The 23821-nt window shown below is 40.0% G+C and overlaps 9 protein-coding genes across 9 annotated transcripts; 4 read left to right on the top strand and 5 right to left on the bottom strand.

Moving 5' to 3' along the window:
* Positions 1-224: 224 nt before the first annotated feature.
* MELLADRAFT_104236 (uncharacterized protein) lies at positions 225-965 on the top strand (the record flags this gene model as incomplete). The annotated part of the gene is made up of 4 exons (XM_007407184.1): positions 225-323; positions 414-545; positions 618-850; positions 920-965. The coding sequence occupies 4 exons, from the start codon at positions 225-227 to the stop codon at positions 963-965; spliced, it is 510 nt and encodes a 169-aa protein (XP_007407246.1).
* A 2653-nt stretch (positions 966-3618) lies between these two features.
* On the top strand, positions 3619-4220 carry MELLADRAFT_95996 (uncharacterized protein; the record flags this gene model as incomplete). Its single annotated transcript, XM_007407185.1, has 5 exons — positions 3619-3648; positions 3743-3815; positions 3955-3970; positions 4070-4158; positions 4213-4220. The coding sequence occupies 5 exons, from the start codon at positions 3619-3621 to the stop codon at positions 4218-4220; spliced, it is 216 nt and encodes a 71-aa protein (XP_007407247.1).
* An 899-nt stretch (positions 4221-5119) lies between these two features.
* On the bottom strand, positions 5120-7409 carry MELLADRAFT_42605 (uncharacterized protein; the record flags this gene model as incomplete). Its single annotated transcript, XM_007407169.1, has 9 exons — positions 5120-5309; positions 5395-5492; positions 5599-5718; positions 5800-6116; positions 6197-6301; positions 6394-6615; positions 6728-6856; positions 6975-7084; positions 7178-7409. 9 exons carry the CDS (start codon positions 7305-7307, stop codon positions 5251-5253), a joined length of 1290 nt encoding a protein of 429 aa, XP_007407231.1.
* A 1081-nt stretch (positions 7410-8490) lies between these two features.
* On the bottom strand, positions 8491-10606 carry MELLADRAFT_104233 (uncharacterized protein; the record flags this gene model as incomplete). The annotated part of the gene is made up of 10 exons (XM_007407168.1): positions 8491-8612; positions 8687-8747; positions 8814-8883; positions 8960-9031; positions 9114-9223; positions 9301-9411; positions 9478-9538; positions 9619-9782; positions 9846-9982; positions 10063-10606. 10 exons carry the CDS (start codon positions 10604-10606, stop codon positions 8491-8493), a joined length of 1452 nt encoding a protein of 483 aa, XP_007407230.1.
* A 3411-nt stretch (positions 10607-14017) lies between these two features.
* On the top strand, positions 14018-15595 carry MELLADRAFT_95993 (uncharacterized protein; the record flags this gene model as incomplete). The annotated part of the gene is made up of 10 exons (XM_007407186.1): positions 14018-14123; positions 14192-14420; positions 14516-14651; positions 14775-14817; positions 14896-14918; positions 14978-15073; positions 15147-15296; positions 15367-15492; positions 15540-15543; positions 15585-15595. 10 exons carry the CDS (start codon positions 14018-14020, stop codon positions 15593-15595), a joined length of 924 nt encoding a protein of 307 aa, XP_007407248.1.
* A 1042-nt stretch (positions 15596-16637) lies between these two features.
* Positions 16638-16940, bottom strand: MELLADRAFT_34386 (uncharacterized protein; the record flags this gene model as incomplete). The annotated part of the gene is made up of 1 exon (XM_007407167.1): positions 16638-16940. A coding segment is annotated over one exon (303 nt), but the record flags the coding sequence as incomplete, so codon positions are not given.
* Positions 16941-17162: 222 nt separating this feature from the next.
* Positions 17163-18318, top strand: MELLADRAFT_115774 (uncharacterized protein; the record flags this gene model as incomplete). Its single annotated transcript, XM_007407187.1, has 4 exons — positions 17163-17382; positions 17464-17748; positions 17827-18139; positions 18260-18318. The coding sequence occupies 3 exons, from the start codon at positions 17593-17595 to the stop codon at positions 18316-18318; spliced, it is 528 nt and encodes a 175-aa protein (XP_007407249.1).
* A 274-nt stretch (positions 18319-18592) lies between these two features.
* Positions 18593-20662, bottom strand: MELLADRAFT_104230 (uncharacterized protein; the record flags this gene model as incomplete). The annotated part of the gene is made up of 5 exons (XM_007407166.1): positions 18593-18754; positions 18909-18916; positions 19023-19268; positions 19302-20067; positions 20648-20662. 5 exons carry the CDS (start codon positions 20660-20662, stop codon positions 18593-18595), a joined length of 1197 nt encoding a protein of 398 aa, XP_007407228.1.
* A 383-nt stretch (positions 20663-21045) lies between these two features.
* On the bottom strand, positions 21046-23376 carry MELLADRAFT_77152 (uncharacterized protein; the record flags this gene model as incomplete). Its single annotated transcript, XM_007407165.1, has 2 exons — positions 21046-22788; positions 22865-23376. The coding sequence occupies 2 exons, from the start codon at positions 23015-23017 to the stop codon at positions 21508-21510; spliced, it is 1434 nt and encodes a 477-aa protein (XP_007407227.1).
* Positions 23377-23821: the final 445 nt, after the last annotated feature.

Genomic DNA, 23821 nt, shown 5'->3' with positions numbered 1-23821 from the left:
ATATAACGTTTATCCATCCCTTATTTTTTCTCGATTCTATTACTTCCATCTAACGTAATTTGCTTACTATTTGTTTTTATAAATACTTTGTATACATATTTACTTACTTACTTACCTTTATCAGTTTATTTCCGGCGTTTGCTTTTTTGTGTACCAGTCTTTGTTGAATCTTTTCATCTTGTGTTCATACCAATTGTTAAAAGTTATCTTCCAAGACCTTCATCATGCTTATTCAAATCACTTTACTTCCTGCTTTTATTCTTGCTCTTGCTACTTCTGTTATCTCATCATCGGCAACAGAGAAACCAATGGAAAAATCTGCTGTAAGTTTTTTTTCTTTTCGCTTCTTTGATATGATTTCTTGTCAAGTTGAAACATGATAGACTGATTTTTTTAATCTTTTATAAAAACAGATTGGTATTTCTACTCGATCACAGAAACCTTTAGCTCGTTGTCCTTCTATATCTACCGAAGGAGAAACAATTTCCATACCAACTCGTCAAAACGATTCTAGAAATACAAAATTATCTTATATCACAAACAACGTGAGTTTATTTTCACTCTCTTCCCTATGAATGATCAAGACAGTCTTTAATTTTCTTTTCTTTATTTTTTAGAAAAAATCGCAAGAACATCATGGAATTCAAAACAAACCTTCCAAAAAATTAGCAAGTTTAAATCCAACTTTTCAAATTAATATGATCAATCAAAAATCAGAACTTTTGAAAATCTTATATGAACTTAATGGAGAAAATTTAAAGTCTGATCAAAGGGGAATCCATCAAGAATCATTTACATTAACTCGTAAACCTAGAGATGTGACTACTCACGTTCTTGGAGTTCCTGTTACGTAAGTTATTTATTATCTTCTTGTTATATCAATCGATTTTGGATTGATTTTTTTGGTTAATTTTTGTAGAATTCGTGGATTCTCGTCAAAGAAACTTAAACTTGCTATCGCTTAAAAAATGTGACTTTTTTCATAATCTCAAACGTAGGGGGATGTGGTTTCTTTTTTCATATATTCTTGCGGGATTTCCGTTACTCTGTCTTTCCATAAAACTCGTGTCTATAAAATGTTTTCATAAACTTGAAATTTTTACCACTTTCAGTCAGAAAGGACTTTTGATCATATCTCAGTTATGAACAAATCGATTCTTGGATCAATAATCATGGTGCTTGAATTCAGATAGATATTCTTGTCGAGTCTGAAGGTTTGAGCTCGGTTTTCCACTTTGCTTAACAAAGTGGTTTGATTGTAGACCAAATTATCCAAAAAAGATTGACGGGATGAGATCTTCCTTTGAAGCCATGATCAAAACAAGCCTTATTCAAGAGTCTACTACCAAATTCTGAAATTAAACTTATCACTAAACTGATAGAGCTATCAAAACCCTTATGAGCTTTTTTTTACCTTGAATGGCAATTAAACTTTTTTTGATCTTCTTGGTGACTCTATACTGAGCATACTTTGCGTATTCAAGAGTCTTTCAGCCCACAATTTAAAGAAACACAAAAGTGTTTTGTTAGTTTTTTGCATGATAACGGATAACTATCATTTGTAACCACTTGGGGACATATGCGTGATTGGATCAGCCATCATCATAGAAGACAAAAATCTGGCGACAGTATGTGATGGGTAGCTTGCAATCTTGCCACCTCAAAAATTTTTGTAGGAAAGCATCAGGCCAAGGTCTTTGCTTCTTCTCATGACTGCTCACAATTGAGTAAACGATGGCGCGTCTGAAAGCAGCAGATTGATTATGAAAGCGAAGAGCGGAATGAGATCACCAGTGCCTGGCTCCGGCATGATTGAAGCCATCTCTCCATGCAACCGGACCACTTGGTGTACCTGGATTCTGTATCCGACCATCGGCGAGAACATTGAGACAAGGACAACTGTTCGAGATGGCGAACGCGGGATGGCGTCCTGGATCAATCACAGTTTTGGGTATAAAATGCCGACTCACATTTCGATTTCTTTACTGTTCATCAATTCACAATCCTCTCAACTTTCAAAAACAACTTTCCAAAGATCACCTTATTTCCTTTGATAGTCATCCACCAATTTGACCTTCATCTCCATTCTCTCTATCTTTCCTTCTGTTATAACTTAGGTTGATATTCAAATCCACTCCTAAGAAGATATTTCTTGCAAATTAACTTTGATCAAATCTATATCACATCTTTAAATTCATTCATCTCTTTCTCCTATTTTCAATCCTTCATTTTTTCTTTCTTATCAACATAAATGGAGAACTTTGTTTTTGAAAGAGAGTTATATGTAGCCAGTAACTTTCCATCAATGGCTCATTTCACTCCACTTCGTCGACAACGAACCGCAGCAAGATATCTCTTCGCATCACGAGAAACTCTGAGAACCATCATGACATCAGAGCCCAAATACCAACACCTCCGTTTACCTTTTATTGGTCATACAAACGCTCTAGAAGAAAGCGAACCGATTGAGGCTCCAAGGACTCCATCAAGATCTAATCGGAAGAATTATTTTAAACCTTTTGAATCTAGTCCGCTTGCAAACTTTATGAAGGAGGTTGAGATTGAGACTACAGGGGATTCATTCTTTATGTCCCTTGATAGTGATACGTCTTTTCTCATGTAAGTTTTTACAAAACCTATCTCTCTAATTTTTTTAAAATATCTTCTCACTCGATCTCTTTTTATATGTTTTGGATCACAGAGACGAGAGGGAGATGTCGGATGAGTCAAATGAGTCAGAAGGATCAAGCAACTTCTTCAATGATTTTGAAAGACCTCCAATCAACTGATCTTCTTCGTCAAATACCCACTCCACCACTTCGGAGTCCTCAAGTTCTATAGCAAACGGGTAAAAGAGGTTTGGATGAACAATCTATCGAACCTCAAAGAAGATTGTTTAAATCTCGTTGGGAGGAGTTTCTATACATTTGTTGCATTTGATCTTGAAGATATCTGATTTATGTTGTGTCATGTTTAGACGTTTATGTTGTAACACATTTCCTTTTTTTAATACGCTTGTTTTTCGCTACTTAATTTTATTTCAGCCTTTTTTATTTCTACATCCCTAATATTGTCACCCCTCTTGTAAAGTGTGGGACGTGCGAACCGCTATTAGCACGCTTCATATAAAGTCATTCTTGCCTCTCGAAGCACAGAAGCTTGGAAATATCCACATCTTTATCTATCTATGAGTGAGCCTTAACCGCGTCTTGAGGAGAGTAAATGCTAGCTACCCGCATCACATGTTTCAACAATGTCAAAAACCTTTTGATGTTGTACCATAAAAGTCTTGGAAGAAAATAATAACTTGAAGGTTTCCCAATTTCATATTTATATTCCTATTTACCAGGTCATCACATCATGGTCTGATAAATATCAACTTTGCGCAAGCCGTGTTCAACCACCGTTTGGGACTCAGTCCAGAAGACCCGACAATCTTTGGGAATGGGGTCGGTCTCAGTGTCGGATACCCTGAAGCTCGTGGGCTCGGTGGCAATCGGGGCATCTATGATCTGTAATTGACCTAAACAAGAATCAAAGGAACATCTTCAATTTCAAAAATTTCAACTTCAACTTCAACTTCAAATCGATTTCGACTTTTTAACAACAAGAATCAAGATGGACTCCAAACTCGATGGCGCAGCTCAGGTAAGAATGACCCAAAAAACCAAGCTTACAAACCGATTTAATCATAAGCAACTTACTCACATCTAATCATTTTACATATTTTTAAATTATGTAGAAAGAACTTTCAAGTTTTTTAGAACAAGAACAAGCCAAAGCTAGACTTCAAACTTCGATTCATACCTTTACAGGTTCGTCAAAAAAAATAATTTATTTTCTTCATTCCAAAGTCATCTTTGAAATCAATAAAAATTAATGGAAAACTTATCTTGCATACAATCCACTTTAAACCATTAAATTATCTGGACAATGATGGTACAAACAAAATAGATATGTGTTTTGATAAGTAAGTCTGATCAATTTTCTTTGATATATATAAATGGTTAAATCTTAATCATTCTTCTTTTACTGATTTTGGTTTTGATTTACAAAACGTAAAAAATAGGTGTGTTCCTAAAGCACCTGACACACGTTTCTCTCGTTCCGAAGAATCTTGCTTGGTAAATTGTGTAGATAGGTTCTTAGATGCATCTCGTACGTCTTCTTCTTTACATCTTTCATACCTCTTTCTTTTCCTTTTTTTGCGAGGAAACTGATTAACTTGAATTGATCCCTTTTGAAATTTTATCCATCTTTCTTCTTAAATACACTTATAACGATCAAACTTTCGGAACATCAGTTTTTATTGTCTCTCGCCTTCAAGAACGACAAGAAGCTGGACCATCTGAATCTCTTTGATAAGCTATCTTATTGCAATGAGCAACTGTAACGTTTTGTGAGAAGGTTTTCGATACCATTTGTCTCAAACCTCAAAAGTACGTCTGACGATGTGATATAATTGTGTGATGCTCTTTCATGATCGGTTCTAATATTTAACCTCAGATTGATATTACCAGGTAGCATATCCTGAACCTATATCCCCACTCTATTCACAAAGATTCATTGATTACGTTTCGTTTTCCTCCTCTCTTTCCTGCGCTAGATGAGCTACGTTTGTGAAGTTCGCTGTAAGACCAATAAAGCCTCTGAAGTCCAAAAGATTCATTTCAACTATCTACCAAATTGTGGCAGATATGCTAATCATAGACCCTCCAAATTACCTGTGACATGAAGAGATTGACCATCAAGCTTACATTTGAGTGATTTAAAACTCTATTCCCTTACGGACAAAGAGGTTCAATGACATATAAGTCATCCTTTTCAAATCATAAAAAATGAGCGCCCAATGGCTTTCTTACAGGAGCTCTGCCTGTAAATACTTAAAAGTAAAATGCAGGGCTCTCCCAATGGGATGCTACTCGATGGCACGCTGTCAGTATACATAAGACAGAGCTCCCAAATATAGTCTATTTTTGATCACATGTGGTGTTTAGTGGAACACTTTATGAGGCAGCTTCAACCCAACATCTGACTGTCTACAACATATACGCAGAATGACGCAAGCCCTGTGCATCAGGGAAACTTTACCTGCTTATTCGATCCCACTGAGAGGTTTGAATGACTCAAAAAAATGATACCTTAAGAATGACTTGCAATTGTGTGAGTAGAAAGGAGCAGCAAGTATCAAAAATTAATATAAACAAATGATTGAAACTTCAAATTCATGGAAGATGGGCTTTGAACCTTTTACTTGGTCACATCATGTAATGCTTTGGCCAAGTTTTTAACATTGTGAGGAGTAACACCTAAACCACAACAAGAAAAAGCAAAAAAAATACATCAATATCTGAACTCATGATGATGATACTGAAATGATGCAAAGCAACTTACCAGCCATGGAGATCCGTCCGTCTTTCGTCATGTAGACATGGTGATCTTTCGTCATCTTCTCCACTTGTTCAGGTGAGATACCAGCGAAACAGAACATTCTGATGAGGTAGTGAGTGTGTGTGTAGTAAAATGAGACCGAAAGATCAAACAAAACAATCAGATTACTGCCATGATGGTAAGAACTTGGAAGCACAAGTGACTAACCCGATTTGGGACTTGATGTGATCCCAATTGCGTTTACTTCCGAGCTCGTTAACAAGTGTGTCATACAATGCTGTCCTCATTCCAATGATTCGATCAGCCATCAATTTGACTTCGCCAAGCCTACCAGTATACCAAAGTCATTCGAGAAATGTATCAGTATGGTGGAACCTTCATCAATATACAGGACGCAAGTCAACTGACCATTGAGAGTAAAGTTTTGGATCACTCATAATCGTTCCAGCAATTCTTGCACCATGTACAGGTGGGTTAGAGTACATAGGTCTAACCAAGATCTTGATTTGACTCTCGACCTTGGCTTTTTGTTCTTTGTCAGAACAGACAACTGAGAAGGCTCCTACTCGTTCACCATAAAGACCCATATTCTTGGCAAATGATTGAGAAAGGACAATATCAAGACCTTGAGATACAAAGTATCGAGGTGCAAATGCGTCTCGGTCTACATCTCCCGATGCAAATCCTTGGTAAGCCATATCGAAAAAGGTAAAATGTCCCTTTTCCTGTATAACCGCACCGAGTTGAGATACACACGCGCGTTAGTCATTAGTTGGATGAGTAAAGTTATTGGACGGGCACATACCTTGACGGCTTGGGCAATCTCTTTCCATTGTTCCTGAGTAGCATCTACTCCGGTTGGGTTATGAGCGCAAGCATGAAGCAAAATGATAGATTTGTCTGGTGCGTTCTGTATTTCCATCCATCAGCTTTTTCCATCTCAATGGGAAAGTCAAAAGTAAATTGTTCATGATCCAAATCAAAAAAAGAAAGAATACATACTCTAATGTCCTCTAGCATACCCTTGGCATCCAGTCCTACGGTTTTCTTGTCATAATATCTGTAAGTCTTGACTTCTAATCCGGAATCCTTGAAGATTGGAATATGATTTCCCCAGGTAGGAGATGGAAGATAGATAGTTTTGGAGTGTGGATAAAACCTCTGTAAGAAAGCGCCTCCGATTCTCAAAGCACCTGTACCAGAGATTGATTGAGTGATAGCAACCTATGTGAATCGTAAAAGGTATATATTAGTCTTTCGGTTGTACTGACTGGGTCACTGTGACCTGTTGACCATTGGTTTTTATATAGATTGACAGTAATTATGTTGAACTCACGCGACCCTCTTTGAGTGGTGCGCTATCTTTGCCGTAAGCCAAGATAGCAGCATGTTTGGTGAATTCTGGAAAACCGGTGATTCCAAGATACTCTTTGTCATACTTTGCAGCTACAATATCAGATTCGGCCTGAAATCAAAATTTGGATCAATAGTCAGTTATTTGTTTGGAGAAACGCTTCAGGCTTCACGCTTCAAAAGAATTCGAAACGCAATTCAGTTTCAGAAGTCGTTGGTTGATGACTCACTTTTCGAACTGAAGGTAATACAAATGGTTTTCCATTCTCATCACGGTACGCGCCTACACCCAAGTTCATCTTTTGGGGACTAGTGTCAGCTTTGAAAGCTTCAGTCACACCTACAAAAAAACAAAGCATAGGAATTGTGAATTACGATCAGTAATGAATTGTCAAAAGGAAATGAAGATCAAATCGAAACCCGACAAATTTACCTAAGATTGGATCTGGAGGACCAGCTGGAACATTTGACCAAGTAGTAACAGATCTTAACAAGTTCTGACGATTAGCCAGTAAGGAGGATGATCGAGAAGCGGCTCTGAGAGCTAGTACTGAGACAGTCATTTTGATAATGTGATGCTATTGTTGAAGTTGTAGGTGAGCCAAGTGTCTTGCTGAGTTTTATAGTGGATCAAGAGATTAAGTTGAGTTGATGGAAAGTATGACGTTGATCGATCGATCGATGATTGACATTCGGAAAGGCTCGGGTCAATCACAGTCACTTTCACATCCAATCAACCAATCAATCACAGACTAAACATCTCAGATCAACTCTTTCAAACTACTTTCACAACCTTGGTATCACTTTCAATTTGGATCAGCTTCATCGAGTGCTTGTATCTTGTGTGTGAATGTGGAACTGGATGAACAAATACCAAGAAAGGAAGAGGGAAGACCATCTATTAAAGCTTGATTAACAGTCTAACAGATTTAGTTTGGACCACAAATCAATCAGCACTTACAGATCATCATCAACAACAATAGTTTGGTTATTTGGGTCACATACAAAAATCGAGACAAATGTCAACACACTGGGTGGATCAAAGAAAGGTCTTACTGGTCAGCCCAAAGATATGAAAATTCAGAGAGCATCCACGTCAGCGTGCTTCAGCGTGATCGGTGTGAACTCGGAGTTTCAAGACTTTTTCTAAAGCCTCCAAGCTTCTAACATGATGTAGTGGTATGGGTGATAAACTCAGAACAACTCCTGAGCAATTTTCTGAAAAGTGATGTTTCACAATGTATCATATATGATACATTGAACTGTTGAAGCATCTGTATCCATTTCAAAGACCGAACATCTAAGCTTGAGACTTTGATTTGACACTGAGATAATGATAATTCAGGGGGGGAAGAGCCTTGTAAATTGTAGTGCTACAAATTAATGTAGTATTTCAGCACGATTAAAAATGAAAGGAAAAACATTCACAATCTTTTTAAGATGTAAGATATCAAGAATTAATTGTAAGATACATGTTGTTGATAACTATACAGACCAAAATCCAAGATATTGACACACGTCATGGTAAGATTCTTTTAAATAGTAGTAGTAGTGGAATTGAAAAATAAATTAAGATGTCGTCCGTGAAGAAACGTTTGGTGTTATGTTGGTTCCTACTTCTTTAAATAAGAAGATAAGGATAATAAATTATTCGTCAAGGATTGACAAGCTTGAGATATCGTAAAGCAAAAGTGTAAGATCAGTCTTCTATATTTATAAGAGTAGCGAAATCGAATTCGAAAGGTTTCATGCTGGATTTGATTTTCGCATATTGATTTGTTCTTTTCGACGATTGTAGAATTGAAAGAGGATTAGAGTTGTTAAAGAAAGAGCTATCCATGCAACCTGAACTCCGAAATTCAAACCAACTGTAAAACAGGCCACCAAAGATAAATGATGAGTGGAGAGGTTGAGTTTGAAAACAATCGCTTTGGAAACTCACGTTCGTCTTTTGTGTTAAAAATAATTGTCCTAAACGTCTGTGATAAGTTGTAAAATGGGGTCTGAATAGGACAGAGAGAATTATCAGTAACTGTTTGAAGATTGATAGGTTGAATTCATAAGCTTACCGCATAACCATATCGGAACACACCGGGTAACATCTCTATTGGGTATGATGATACTGAGATGTTTGTAATCCTAAGATTTCAAAAAGGCTATAAATTAGTTTTGAAGCTCATAGTTTCCGTGAATCAATATTATATGAAAGACTTACAGCCATAGTACCAAAAAATACGGAATGAACCGCGGAGTCAAGATGGTAATTAAAGCTTCCACTGCAAGTCCACTTTTGGTCAAGAAAAGATAGTCAAGATTTTCGTTAGTCTTTGGCAAGCCATAGAGTAGAAATTCATCGAAAAATCACTTACAGGGCGGACATTCCCAAGAAAGACATTGCCCAATATATCAAAAACCCGCCCCTACCATAATATCTGCTAAAGGGCACTTTGAATGCAAGACTGATGAGAGCATAGACCCACTGATATTGATATCAAAAAGAATCAAACGTTCTTGTTATTCTTTCGATAATGATAGAAAGAGTGAAGTGTAGCTTACGGATAACCAGAAAAACATGAAGAAAGAGGTGGCAACTCTGACTATGATCAGAGACCGGAAATCCAATTTTGAATACAGGCCAGATGTCATACGAGCATTAAAGTTGAGCAACTGAAAAAAAAGAAAATCTAGTCAGACGCTCAGATAAACTACCAAACTTTCTCGGCGTTTACTTACAGTCAAGATGAAAGATATAATCAAGAGGTAAATCAACCCCACAAAAACAACGGCCTGCGCACTGATGGTACGTATGGAAAGTGACATTAGTTAGAATTATAGCCTCTGAGTCTTTGGTTTCTGATGCTTTTTGGTACGCACACTGGAACGTCAAAAGGCCTTAAATCATTCATGACATATCTCAAAGGCCGGGTGATTGTCTGCGGTGCGGCGCGCATCAAGGCACCCACGGCCGCTGCGTCTGCTTGAGATCGGGCGTGCGAACTAGCGAAAGCAGTCTGGGCGTTTCGCATCCCCGTATCAATCTATGAAGAGGCGAATTTGTTCAGTATTCTATAGATGCGGCGGAGGATAGCTCTTGTTCTTACACTAGGTAAAATAAATGCTGAGTAAGCATTGTCATCACGAGCACCACACCCATATACATTTACTGCCAAAGAGCCATTATAATTTGCATCCTGTCGGGTCACGGCCTGTTGTAGATTGGCACTCGCACCACGATTGACTGGTTTCAGATGAGGAAGCATCAGGTTTCATTCGCAGTGACAAGCAAGTTACTCGCAAGTCTTTTGAAAATCCACTCACCAACGATCGCCGCCCAGTATTCCTGCGCAAGGATCGCATCAATCACTCCTTCGGGTGTGTTGTATTTAGAAGCATCGACAATGGTCCAAGTCAATTGAGTGGATTGGCCCGTATTTTGTTTGAAGGCGGTGATCACAGCTTGTCCGATGACATCCTGATCAAAATCAACGACGATACCCTCCAATTTATTCGCATATTGTGGTAACTTCCATATCGAACCCCAATAGATACTTAAAAATGCGAATATCGCAATACTTGTGACAGCGACACCCATAACAATCATTTTTACAAAAGCATTTCTCTCATGGGAAATGCTGGGATCTAAAATCGTATGACTGAATGGTATTTTCGGAGATGGTACACTCTTTTCCACTATTGTAGCGTTCGAATCCGGAATTTTTGTTTTGTCATTGAGTCGGGTAGGTTTGGGTTGGCTATGTCGGGAATGAGGTGAGGCGGGCGTACTACCAAGAGCTGTGCGCTCGGACTGAATCGAAGGACATACGAGAGGGTCCGGAGACACATTCGGATCTGGATGTTCCATTTTGATGAAGAGGAATTAAGAAGAAGCAAGAGAGTTGATGTGATGATCGTTGAACGCGAAGTGAGAGTGAGAATGAGCAATTGAAGAGTGAAGTGTTTAATAATCTCACGCTTCGGCCTTACTCCAGTACAACTCATGGTTAGCATGGTTATATACGAGTTGTGGTTGTTGTTGATTCTTCCTTGATGTGGGCTGGTCTTAACTCCGGCCGACGCCCTTCGCAGCACCAATCAAAATTTCCAAGCCATGCTGAACTCTGCTGGACTTCCCAAAAGATGGTTTGACAAAAGGGTGCGAGGTCCGTGCGTATATGTAAGTCATTAAACTATGTGAATAAAGGATCCGTTCGACAGAAATTGTGAAACCCTGTGTAACCTAATTCTGAACCAATCTCATTCAAAAATTCAACCAAGGAGCTGGCAGCATCACAGGGCATCACCAGCACAGGCTAGCACAGGACAAGCACCAAGGCAAGCTACCATCGGCTACCATCATTTGAAAGTTGAACTTTCCCTGTGAACAAGATGAGTGTCAGTTTTGGGATCAAGATCAACACAATTCTTTGCTGTGAAAGCTCTTTGAACCCTATCACCCCAACCCTGCAATTCGATTCCTGACAATCATCTTCTATGGGACAGACCTAGCTGTTCCTCAAACCTAACCCGGCAAGAAGTGTTAGTGTGCCTATGATGTACTTCATATCTGAGTGGTTTATGTGAAAATGAAATGCCGGAAGAGGAAAAAATTTGAGAACCTGAGGATATCCCCCATTAGTATCAGAAGTAAAAACTCGTTAGCTTAACGCAAGCCCATTCTGCGCGGCCACGTCCGCGAGAGGGCTTGCGTTCAGCTAAAAAAAGCTACGGATTGTTGAAAGCAAGCACACACCAAGTTCCAACTCTTTATCATGAACTCCTCTCCCCATGCTATGGGCAATGGGCTTGAACCAGCTCAAATGGAAGGACAACAGTATGGGGCTCATATTGTAAGCTCGATTCCCCCATCAAGGACAAAACCGGGGCAGGAATATTTCTTTGTGAACCGCCTCAGAATCTTATATATATATTTTGATGCCAATGCTTGAGCCTGCATGAGGTCCATTTCTGATCCTAATCGGAATCGGGACAAATAACCCAGACGGGCAAAATATTACCCGCAAATATAAAAACAAATCAAAAAGAACAGGAGGACCATTTATTTTTGAAACAGCTGCACTTCACTTCAAGTGCTCTTCAAACTTCAAATTTTACACCACCCCACTCTATATAGTCACAAGGATTGATTCTGAGATGTAGATCACACTACACAATCAATGCTGGTTCCGGTGTGTGCAGCTCCCCCTTCAACTGACCATACCCAAGGGACCAGCTAAGATCCAGCTTCGGAGAAGTACAGTTTCGGACAGCATGAATAGATACATACAAATATGTAATCAAATTCATGTCTTGGCTTGATTGCACTGTGCCCGTATATGTAGAACATAGGGGACGTCGAGGGCCCTTGCGGGTACAAAGGCTTGCCTTTGCACCTCTTGGAGCCCCCGACGTCCGGGGCAGCCCAGGCAGGCACTGTGTTGATGTCAAGTAGCTTGTGAACCACAAATTGCAAGACCTAACATCTCCACTCCATCTATTTTTTTCCTGCTTTATGGGTGTTTCCCCTGTTTTATTCATCTTTGGTCAGTACTTGTCGTGTAGTTGTATATTTCCTGTTGAATTTTTGCATGCATGGTTGGAAGGCAAGGGTGGTATGATTTTGACCTGTTTTTGTAGCTTTTTGAAATCTTTCAAGTGAATCAGATGCGTTGATCGTGGCAAGAAGCTGATTATTTCCTGAGTTCTTCACGTATGGCAAAGAGGCCAGAATACAAAGTTTTAGTATACATGAAACACCACAAGGTATCTTTGTGGCGAGTAAACCCCCGCGTCAAGCAAAAGCTACCTTACTAGGACCTCCTGAACTCTTTTCATTTGAATTTTTTTTGTAACAATGAGACAACATTTCCATGATTTGAATCATTGGATGATCCAAATGATATATGCTTTACACAAAAGCAGGTTCAAAATTTCCCACTATCATATTTACGACGATTGCTTCATGGAGATTGTCTTGCGGAAGTAAATATGATGAGCATGCATGATGGGGGCACGCCTGGTACATAGCCTCAATTTGAAAGGCTTGACTTGTTTTCTTCTCCCGAAATATAAGAAGGTAATAAGTGAAAAGCAAGCCTGAGCTCTTGTCGAGAATTTGTTGCATGATAAATCTTCAGCTTTGGAAGATAAGACTTCACCATCATCAATTTTTCATAAGTTTGGATGAAGAACATGTTTACAGATTCTCTTTTAACGTTTATGATACCACATCACACACTCGCATAGCTGTGGTGCCCAGCAAACAAAAGAGTTTAAATGCTCCCGAGGCCAGCTCACTATACCATATCCCAAGTCCTCCGCTAGTTCATCCTCATTACCTGAAGGGGAATTCATGATATGATCGTGATCGAAGAGTCAAAATATCTGCAGAACAGCATCAAAATACCAATAAGTGTGCCGAGGCAAACACAGAGGAAACAGGAGAACTAGGGTAGAGATTTTGAGTTCATTGTGGTCAAATCCACATGTTGCTAAACCAATTTCTGAAGCTCGTCGGTGTGTCGAGAGAGGGGCTTCGCTAAGTTTAACCGTGAACGTCTCGCGGAAGTTGACCGTGCCACACCACATCATCCCCTGGTAAACATGCTGGTGGTGGGATAAATCAGATTCGGCGTTGTGTAATGGCGATGCCATCCTTCAGGTGAACATGTGTACGCGTGGTGTCGAGTGACCAGCCCATGTATATGTGTATGAACCCCACAAAACACCAATCAGTCGATGGCAGCGCAAAGGTAAAGTTTTGAAACTTGATCTGGCGAAGCCACGCCGATAGACCCATGAAATGATTTCAAACACTGACAACGGAGTTTGGACCCGGATACATAGAGTTTTGTCGACGTGCTCTGTGTAACTAACAACGTTTTTATCCTGATGTCCGGTTGATTGGTTGATGGTGGATTGATTGATTGAACAAAACATTTCTGCGCCGCGCCTCAGAAGAGAGTGACAACTCCACCGGTGGATAACTCACGCAGGTCAAAGAACTCAAGAGTGAGAACGTATATGGTCCCTCCAAGCCTCATTCTTTGGTTCAACTCATCCAAAATCATTGAGAACCCATCATTTTAACCAAGTTCTTCAACCTTCGATCATTTTTATTGCAATACATTGCACGGCGAACGTCAATTACATTCCTCACTCGATCAAATCGATATATCCTGGTAGAACATTCGGCTTAAAAAATTTCATCGGTTCAAATTCTCTTCCTATATCTTTTACCTGAATCCTACTTCACGGGTACAGTTGCTCACGAGGTATGGTTCAACGATGCGAAATCTTTGCCTTCGTTTTCTTTTTAGCTTTTCATAATCCTTTGAGAGTGGTGCTAGGAGCAACTCTGGAATTGAACTTTCCGGGTCTATGTAAGTGACCTTCATACAGCGCAAGTTTTGAGTAGAAACTGATTGGTACATTTGACCCATGTGATCAGATCCAGAAAATGGAGCGGTTCTTCCAAGTACTGGGATGATGTACTATAGTAGTCTTTATAAAGGAACTGTGGTCAAATATGATCCAAAAAAACAAACTTTCCAAGAGATCACCATCCCAGGTGTTAGTGGCGCACCCAATACTCACGTCTCAGGTATCGAAGCCGATAGATCACGTCCTTTGATTTGGGCTATTGTAGATGCTGCTTCCGCATTTGCAACAAATGGAGCGTAAGCTACTGATTCTCATCACGATCGAAAACGAACCCCATGCTTTAAAGGGGTTTGGAAATTTGATGCTGATGAAAATGGTGACATGTTGGTAGTCAACTTTCAGGTCCAGCTGGACTCCTTGGCATCGACACAAATGATAAAATCGTTTATAACGTCGATTTGAACCCTACTCTTAAAGAAGTGCAAAGTCTGAACGGTGGTATAGAAGTAGGCGGGGCACAAGATGCGGTATGTCCAATATCTTTTTTCTTTCTTTTTTGTCTCTTTGGAACAAGCCATGTAAAGATTGGAAATTTGAATTATTAACAAAGATCATTGTTAATCATCCATTTCACTTGAATCCATCTTTAGACAACTGATAAAGATGGAAATGTTTACGTGACCGCGAGTTTCGGTAAGGAGTCTGTTCATGTTGAAAGACGTGGAAATGAGCAATCCTTCCGTCTTGTGTGCGGAAGATCATAATCTAAAGGTTCTGCTATGATTCAAATTCAGGTCAAGCAATTTTGAAATTTGATCCCAAGAGTCAGAAAACTTCAATCTTTTACTTCGAGATGAACCCAAAACCACATACTTTGGGTTATACTGGCATTGAATTTGTAAACTCCAAGACTTTAATTGTTTGGAATGATGCCATTAAAGCAATAGAAGTCAGTTATTTTTCTACTTCCATTTCTAAAACATTTCAACTTACTGTTTCTTGCATTTTTGATTACAATCTAGACGTTTGATATCACTTCAACCAAACCCAAACCATCTGTTCCAGAAGGCGATCGTCTGTCCAAGTCTATGATGGCAGACGCAATCTATATTCCTAGCTTTACTAAAGGCACCTGCTTGCTCCTCAATGATGACGTATCAGGCCAAGTAGAAGTAAGCAAACAATCCTCTATCTCTAAACAATGAGCCTTCGAATTGAACCTTTCTTTCTGTTGTTTTCAAGGTCGTCAAATCGCATGACAACTGGAAGTCAATCACCCATGCAGGTTCGATTCCTACTGATATGAAATCTGGTGGACTTGCTACTTTCACGTATGAGATCAGTTCCAGAATTTATTATGGTTCAGAGGTAAGTTCAAGTGTTTGTTCGCTTATGAAAACCATCGTAATCTTGAGCCATGTACGTTCTAACCATGTATTTGCGCACCTGTTTCGAAAAAGTTCTTCAATGACCGATCACGTACTCGTAGTCTTTTCCCTCAAGGTGATATAACTGATGCAGTTAGCAAAGCCTGCGCTTAAGATAAAACGTACAAATTGTTCACTAGACCTCAATATTGCATTTCAATCGCATTCATTCAGTTTTCCTTTGGGTCGAATGGACAAGGGAAATCAGTAGTCCTGTTCGAGCAAGTATATTTTAATCGTTTGCTTAGTCTCAATCATTTCATTGTTTTGCCTATAAATTCAAGTTAAAAGACATCGGATCACACGGATCCCTTTTTGGATATGGGGCGATGTTTTGAGTAGGATGGTGGACTTCGAAGGAAAAGTATCAGTCGCCCATCCCTTAAATGAGTGAACCTCCACGAGATTCGAGGTTCTGGGTTCGGTGAGATATTAGAGTTCTTTCCAAAAGCAGGCGATTCAAATCTCAGTGGTATGCAAATGTATACAATTTAGATTGGTTCCTACTAGAATGGACTTTTTGATCGAGATCCAATACGCATCAACTTATACAAGAATTAGATATCTGGCCGGATTGGAGCTCAGAACATTAGCCAAACAACTCACACATTGAATGACTCTTCATGCAAAATACCTGATCAAGCGCATCAGACACGATCCAATGTTATGATGTCTTCAAAATTCTAGCCAATAAAACATTTCCATTTCTGATAATCATTTATCTGTTCACTCTTTCTTAGTCTTCCCACAATACAGCGAATGTCTATCTCAAAATTACACATTCCATGATCAACTCAGCCAAATTATGAAGCATTCAGATCCATCAGTTTTACAACACTGTAAATCACTTCGTTACATTATTTTCTTTCACGCTTATTACCATCGTGCAAAACAAACTACAAATGAATATCTGAAAGGTGTACAGGAACCCTTGATGACAGGAACCCCGAGGTAAATCTTGAGCTCTGCGACATCAGGAATCTGAAAGGCGTAATTTGAAAGACAAAATCAGTACGTCTCTGAGCGCTCAAGTTTGAATGAAGAAAGACATACCATTAGGAGATCTATTGGATCGCAATCTTTTCACTATACAATCACATTCTTCAGATCAGAGAGTTTTCCTTCTTCTTCGGTTTTGATATCTTGAGCCTGAGCTTTAATAGTAACAAGATGTTCAAGTGAGATAGTAATTAGAGCTACCTCTCGTGTTTGATTGGTTTTTGGTTGATATTCGATTGCATGATCTAAAACAATGTTACAACGTTGATCGGTGCAAATAAAGTTTCCAGTAAACACTCGACCGTCAACGATGGTGATTTGAATACGACGACCCAAAAGTTTTCTTAATCCTTCTGGTTTTGGTTCGAGCATCAGTTCATCTGAGAAATGGTGGTGAGACAGCTTGACTTTGGGATATGGTCATGAGATTCAGCTGGCTGCTGGCTGAACCAAAACATGAGTCCACACAAAGTCGGATCAATTGAGCCCGAGCCCCGATAGGCGGAGCCGGACTCACTACCCCGGTACATAGCCCTGCGCCGAGGCTACCCGAGGAGACTTGCACTTGCAGAACACGGGAGTGGCAATCTCGGCTCTGCCCACCCTTGCATCATCAACACTTCAAATTTTTCAAATGGCTTGCACTTCAATACCCTTCCAGACTTCTTTACGGAGACGCATTTGTCAGGCCAAAGTATCTTTAAATGGCGGAACATCGATTGGTCATGTCGAACAAATTCGTGGAGCGAAGATGTGGGTTGCACCTCCGAAGAAAAAAACGATAGATGAAGGAACAGCTGGACCTCTGTTCGATAGTTTACGACTCTTGAAGGTCTGCTTTCTTTCAAAAATTGACCCCCCCAAAAAAATTACAGAGTCAAATAGTTTTTGACTCAGGTTTGATTTTCTAAAGCATGAAATTTAAGTCAAGTGCTTCTTCTATTCTTTGTGGTATAAATAGGCAATTCAAGCTCAAGAACCGAATGCAGCGTTTCGAGTGACGATTCAACCTTTGTTGAAGAAAGAAGTTAATGCAAATGTGATGAGAGGAAGGATTTTCCTTCCAAACGATGTACCAAAGGATTCAGATGCTCAAGAAGAAATCGTGGCAGTGATTGTTAAAGAAGATTCACCAGATGCAAAACTTGCAATTCAACTCGGTGCAAATCATGTTGGAGATAAAAAATTAATTGAACAGGTCTTGAAGAAAAACTCTCCTAAAATAAATACGGTTTTTTGGATTTCTGATAAATTCTTCAACTTTTTTTCTTTCTAGATTGTTGAAGGTGTTATCAATCCGACCAAATTACTTTGTCATCCAGATCAATTACCATTACTAGTCAAAAACTCATCAGTTGCAAAAGTTCTTGGCCGAAAAGGCTTGATTCCTTCCGAAAAACGTGGAACTGTATCTTCCGATATTGCTAAACTGATACAAGACGCTAAAGGTGCTCTGGATTGGTCTCTAGAAGCGTCAACTGATGTTATCAAGGCAGATCTTGGTAAGGTGGGAATGGGATTACGTGAAATAGAAGAAAATGTCATGGCCCTTGTTGACGTTGTCGGTGATATTGCTCATGGAGGAAATGGTGCGCTAAGACCATATAAATCTGGCCGGCCTATAAAGAGACGTATGTCATTTTTTGATTATCATAAACTCATCAGTAGTGGCCGTGGCTTACACTCATGTTTTGTTCAATAATTCACAGCTGGCGTAAAAAAGGTGACGGTGACTGTTACAGGTGGACCTCAGATCACCGTTCACTGAACCCTGGCAAATGAATGGGAATTGAATCATGCTTTCTGCACGTACACAAATTTCAGCTCAGTGAATTTGGGCCCATACCTTGGATATACTGGGTCGAGAGCTTCTACAATTGTGAAATATATGTATAGCGATGCTCTATTTTTTACTACATTGCTTTAGACTGCTAGTTAACTTTTTTGGACCAATTAATACAAACTAAATATTTGAAAATTGTCAAGTGCTGACCCTTTCCATATAAGAATTGATGAACGGATCCGCGTTGATGATCAACTTATCAGACTAGTTTTAGACACTTTTGGAAGATATCACTGCTGTGATCCAAAGGCATGGCGAATCCAGAGCTCATCTTTATATGATTTGAGTTTTGATTGATATGTTTTTCAAGGCCGGGACAAGTGAAAAGATGTTCAAAAGGAGTTCTTCTAGAGATTTGGCTCTGTACACGAGAATGAAGATAAGCAAACAAAAAAGAAGATGATACCAACAAACAAGACATCATGAAAACAAGTGGCAAGGCAAACCCGGACAGACATGTGGAGACAGCAATGGTGCAAGGGTCATGTCTAACCCTTGTTATACTCTCCACTTACTGGAGAAGCTAAAGTGGTTTGGAAAGAGCTGAAATGGTACAAGAGACTTCTACAGAAATTCCTAATTTCACACAAACGCATCGGGTATCATTTCAGATTTGAGGCTGAGCTTACGGCGTCGGTTGGGTACGATGTCCAAAAAGATCTTGAATTCAATGCCTTTAGACTTGCAGAAATCTTCCAATGGATTCATCATAGAATCCAGTCTCGGGTCAGGTAGTGTATCTATACATCTGATTCTCATGGGCATTACTAACTCCTTGAGCTTAGGGAATACATCTCTGATGATAAATTCTGAGAACTCAGGCACTCCATTTCTGGAAGCATCACGCACTGTGAGGTAACGGAGATTTGGACACCCTGTAAAGCAGTGAAAAGACTCGCATGACGGACGTCGATATATAGTCAAGTGCGTTAGATCCGGTAGGGAAAATCGATGGATTTTTGGGTTGAAGGTGGGTAGGATTTGTTCCGCCTGGTGGTGCCCAACAAATTCGAGTTCGAGATGAGTTAGGTAAGGAGCCCAAGAACTGATGTATGAAGGCAAATTTGATAACCAAGCATTGGGATAGTGACGAATTACAAGTTTGGCTAACTGAGGAGGTGCTTTATGTCGGACCCAAGATTCGTCTATAATATCAACGCGGTTTACAACAAGGTGCTTCAAGTGTTTGAGAGTTGAGAGAGAGCTAGCAATGCAATCAGCTCGTCCCCAGTCTCTAACTAAAATATTTGAAAGCTCGAGGGATTCAAGGAGCGGTAGGTGTTTGAGGGGTTCGATGATAGACTCTGCGGGTATTGGTGAAAATTGAGGACCCGAGTACTGGAGATTTTGGAGATGACCAAGATTGGAAACTAAGGAAGTCAAATTGCAACTCAGATTGGTCACTTCAGGATAACGCCAACAGAGCGGAAATCGAAGACAGAGCTTTGTAAGGTTGTCACATTGAGCCAGCAATTTGAGGAGGCTTTTAGGACAGAGACCAGGTGAATCGCGTAAGACAACGTCATGTTTGACTCCAAGGAGACTTTGTTGAACGTGGAGGGCAAGATCGTCGAAGTGAACGTCTTCATATAATGGACGTCGACCGAAGCTGTCTGCCTTGCGGTGATTCGTTTCAATAAGCTTGCGAAATTTGAATTTGCTCGAATCGCAAGACTGGAATGTAAAGTGATGTTGGTTTTCGTCACGCGCGAATTGTTCGGTAGCGAGAGAATCATGTGGTATTTTAACCCATTCTGCATTCAAATTCGCATTACATTCTTTAATGTGAGATGCGTATTTTGGTAAAATCTCCTGATGCCAGAAAGACATTGGGCGGGAGATTTTAGGTGAAAACGAAAGAGACTAGACCAACAAAGGTGAAAAAAGTTAGCAGGAGACAAACGCATCGTATGATGGTCAGTAGGTATTTCTTGCTTTCTTGAATGTATTAAATTCAACTTACCTTCCATATGAAAGGCTGGCAAAGAGAATAAATCCTACGATTCACAAGGGAAAAGGATCGAAAGCTACTCTTGATCTGATTATCAGGGTTATATTGATAAATGTATAATGGTTTCGGATCCTCTGATACCAGGGTAAGTATCTGTTTGGCTTGCTCTTCTTGAGTCCCTCCATAGTTGGTCTGACCATCGTAAATGTACCGCACAATCTTAAGAAGTAGCTCATCTGGCAATTGGTCAAGTCGGTCTTTGTGACTTTCAGATGTCGTCTCGCAGGTTCGGAGAAGTTTTACGCTTGAGTCCGTCATCCTGATTTACTCTTGTGGTCCGAGTTTTCCTTAGTGCGCAATGGTGACGATGAACCGTGAGGAGGTGAATGAAGAAATGTCGATGAAATCAATGGTTTTGTTCAAAATTTGCAGTTTGAAAAAGCGGCAAAGCAGGTGAAGGGCAAGATAGATTTTTATAGATTTCAAGGGCAACCCTTCAGACTGTTCAGGTCAATTAACCAACCGGAATATTAAGTTTGTATTCCTTGTACCCTGTCTAACTCCGTCATCAGAATGCAGCAGCAAAGTCCCAGCGAACCAGGGCGCGGACGCAGCACAACATCATTTCACAATCTTTCCAAATCCTGTCCGCAACAGACCAGAGCACTCTTCACAACTCTTCACAGATACTGACCAAAGATGACAATGAAGGAAAAGGTCTATATTTTTCTGCATTACTTTAGGCTGGTAATAAATGTGATTATACCGATTGATACATAACAGAGATAACAATAATGATGAAGACTAATCGTAATGAGTCTACTCTTGGAACAGATCTTGTGTTTGGCGTTCCAAGATCCCCAACTATTTTATAACTTGGTTTGACATTACAAGAGTTTGGAAAACATTTAAATCAGAAGGACAAGGTTTTGGATGATTTACAAATCTATTTAATAAAGAACTAGCCGCGTACAAGATGAAAAAGTTCCTAAACAAACACATAGTGGAGAAAATCAAAAGGCCAGCACATTGATTCATGAGACATTGTGAAGATAAGTAACAAGTATGACATAAAGGTAACATTTAAAGACAGGAATGGTGTTCAGGTGATGTTCAACGCGAGTCGTACGCCACAGACACCATCGATTCAATCTGATCTGATCTCAACCATTGATCTTCGGGATAGAAAGCGGTCGTCGTATGAAACCCTCAGCAATCTTGAAGTCAATACCTTTAAACTTGCAAAAATCTTCCAATCGATTCAATTTAAGATCCAATCTCGGGTCAGGTGGTGAATCTAGACATTTCACGGGCATTACGATTTCCTTGAGCTTAGGAAATACATCACAAATGATAAAGTTTGAAAATTCAGACAGTCCGTCTTTTGAAGGATTACGAACTATGAGATGAATGAGATTTGGGCAATCTTTGAAGCAGTGAAAAGTCTCGCATGCGGAATGACGGTAAATGGTCAAATGTCTCAAAGCCGGTAGAGAAAACTGATGAATTTCTGGATCAAAGTTAGGTAAGATTTCGTTTGGTTCAGGGTATTCGTGTTGATCAAATTTGAGCTCGAGATCAGTTATGTGAGGAGCCCAAGAGCTGATGCAAGATGGCAGATTCAATGACCAAGGATTGGGATAGTGACGGATCACAAGTTTGGTTAACTGGGGAGGAGCTTTATGATCACGCCCCCAAGAGTCGTCTATCACATCCACGTGCATTAGAGCAAGGTGCTTCAAGTTTTTGAGATTCGAAAGAGACCTAGCAAGGCCATCGGTGCGTTCCCAGTCGGTAACTGATACATTCGCGAGCTCGAGTGATTCGAGGAGTGGAAGATGTCTGATAGGCTCAATGATAGACTCTGCAGCTACGAATCCAAAGAAAGGACCTTGATACTTGAGATGTTGAAGTTGTCCAAGATTGGAAAGCAATGCAGTCAAATTGCCACTCAGATTGTTGATCAACATCTCTGATACAATAGAATTCCAATGATGCGATAATTCAAGAGAGAGCATCGTAAGGTTGTTACATTGAGGAAGCATTCCGAAAAGGTCTTTGCGAGGGAGACCATGTCGTTCGCGTAGCACAATGTCCATTTTGACTCTAAGGAGACTGCGTAAAACCCGGGACTCGATATTATCGTCGTTGAGATGGATGTGTTCAACTGACGGACCTATCTTAAAGCGCTTGTACCATGGGGCACAGCCCTGGGCCTTGATCCACTTGACAAGCTTGAATTTGTTTGAATCGCACGACTGGAAGGTAAAGTAATGTTGATCTTTGTCCCAGGCATCCCGCAGAGAAAGAGGATCCAGTGGTTCTTGAATCCATTCACTTTCCAACATGGCATGAAATTCTTTGACATAACATGCATATTTTGGTAAAATCTCCTGATTCCAAAAAGAAGCTGGACGAGAAATTGCACGAGGCATTGCAAGGAACTGAAATACGACACATAAAGATCAGTATATATCAGGGATCGGTCTTTCATGCAACAATGAACCAAAGCCAACTTACCTTCCATATAAAAGGCCGACAGAGAAGATGGATTCTACGATTGACAGTGGAAAATAAATGAAAGTTACTTATGATCGGAGCTTCAGACTTATGTTCATAAAGATGTAGAGGTTCTAGATCTTCTGATACAAGGGTGTGTATCTGCTTGTCCATCTGCTGATAAGTTTCTCCGATCTTGTCTTGGTCCGGGCATCGTAAACGTATTGGATGATCTGAAGAAGGATTTCATCAGGAAGTTGTTCAAGTAGATCTTTCTGAGTTTCAATCGCTTGGTTTGGGGTTTGGTTAAGTTGCTTGGTTGGTTTTCTCGAGTTTGTCATTGTTTTCTTTCTGTTGCTTGACTTTGACAGAAGACAGAAAGCGATAAACGATCCGGATCTGAGGTTTTGAAATTAAAACTTGAATACCAAATGGTTTTATTCTAGACTTGAAGAAGGACATTTCATCTTCATCCGGTCATTATCAGCAGATATACCCATGTGGATAACTGGATGACGTATGTAGAAAGGAAGTTTGTTTACCGTAGCCGAGAGTAGCCGCCAATGAAGCCCTCCGCTAAGGGTCGTTCGTGACCTCCTCGTTTTTCCTCGGAAAGGGAAGTTGATTAAGTTAGGCTGGGCACTCAGCCTACACCAGGAGGGGAGGTAAGGGTCCTCGGTGTCGGCCGGTTCCTGTTTCGTTTTCAAAGATTCGGTGATGTTGTATTTACCTTTTCCTTGCAACCCCTTTTGCTTGGATGAGATTCCACTCCATAAGGTCTCATGTTGATGCGGCTTCAGCAGTTGATGGTCTGACTCTCCGTTCTGAAGCCAAAAACCTGGTGCTCTAGCTCAGATAGTTATTGGAAAAGCCAGGTTGCAACAAGGGCTAAAGTTAAATAGAACGTGCTTCCAAGGAGTATGCAAGGAACAGCTGAAGCCCCGAGGTAGAATCTCAACCCCACCCGATCCCGATAAT

Source organism: Melampsora larici-populina, assembly GCF_000204055.1.
Source record: "Melampsora larici-populina 98AG31 unplaced genomic scaffold MELLAscaffold_8, whole genome shotgun sequence".
Taxonomy (NCBI): domain Eukaryota; kingdom Fungi; phylum Basidiomycota; class Pucciniomycetes; order Pucciniales; family Melampsoraceae; genus Melampsora; species Melampsora laricis-populina.
The sequence above is the reverse complement of the archived record's forward strand: the minus strand, read 5'-3'. Positions and strand labels throughout refer to the sequence as shown.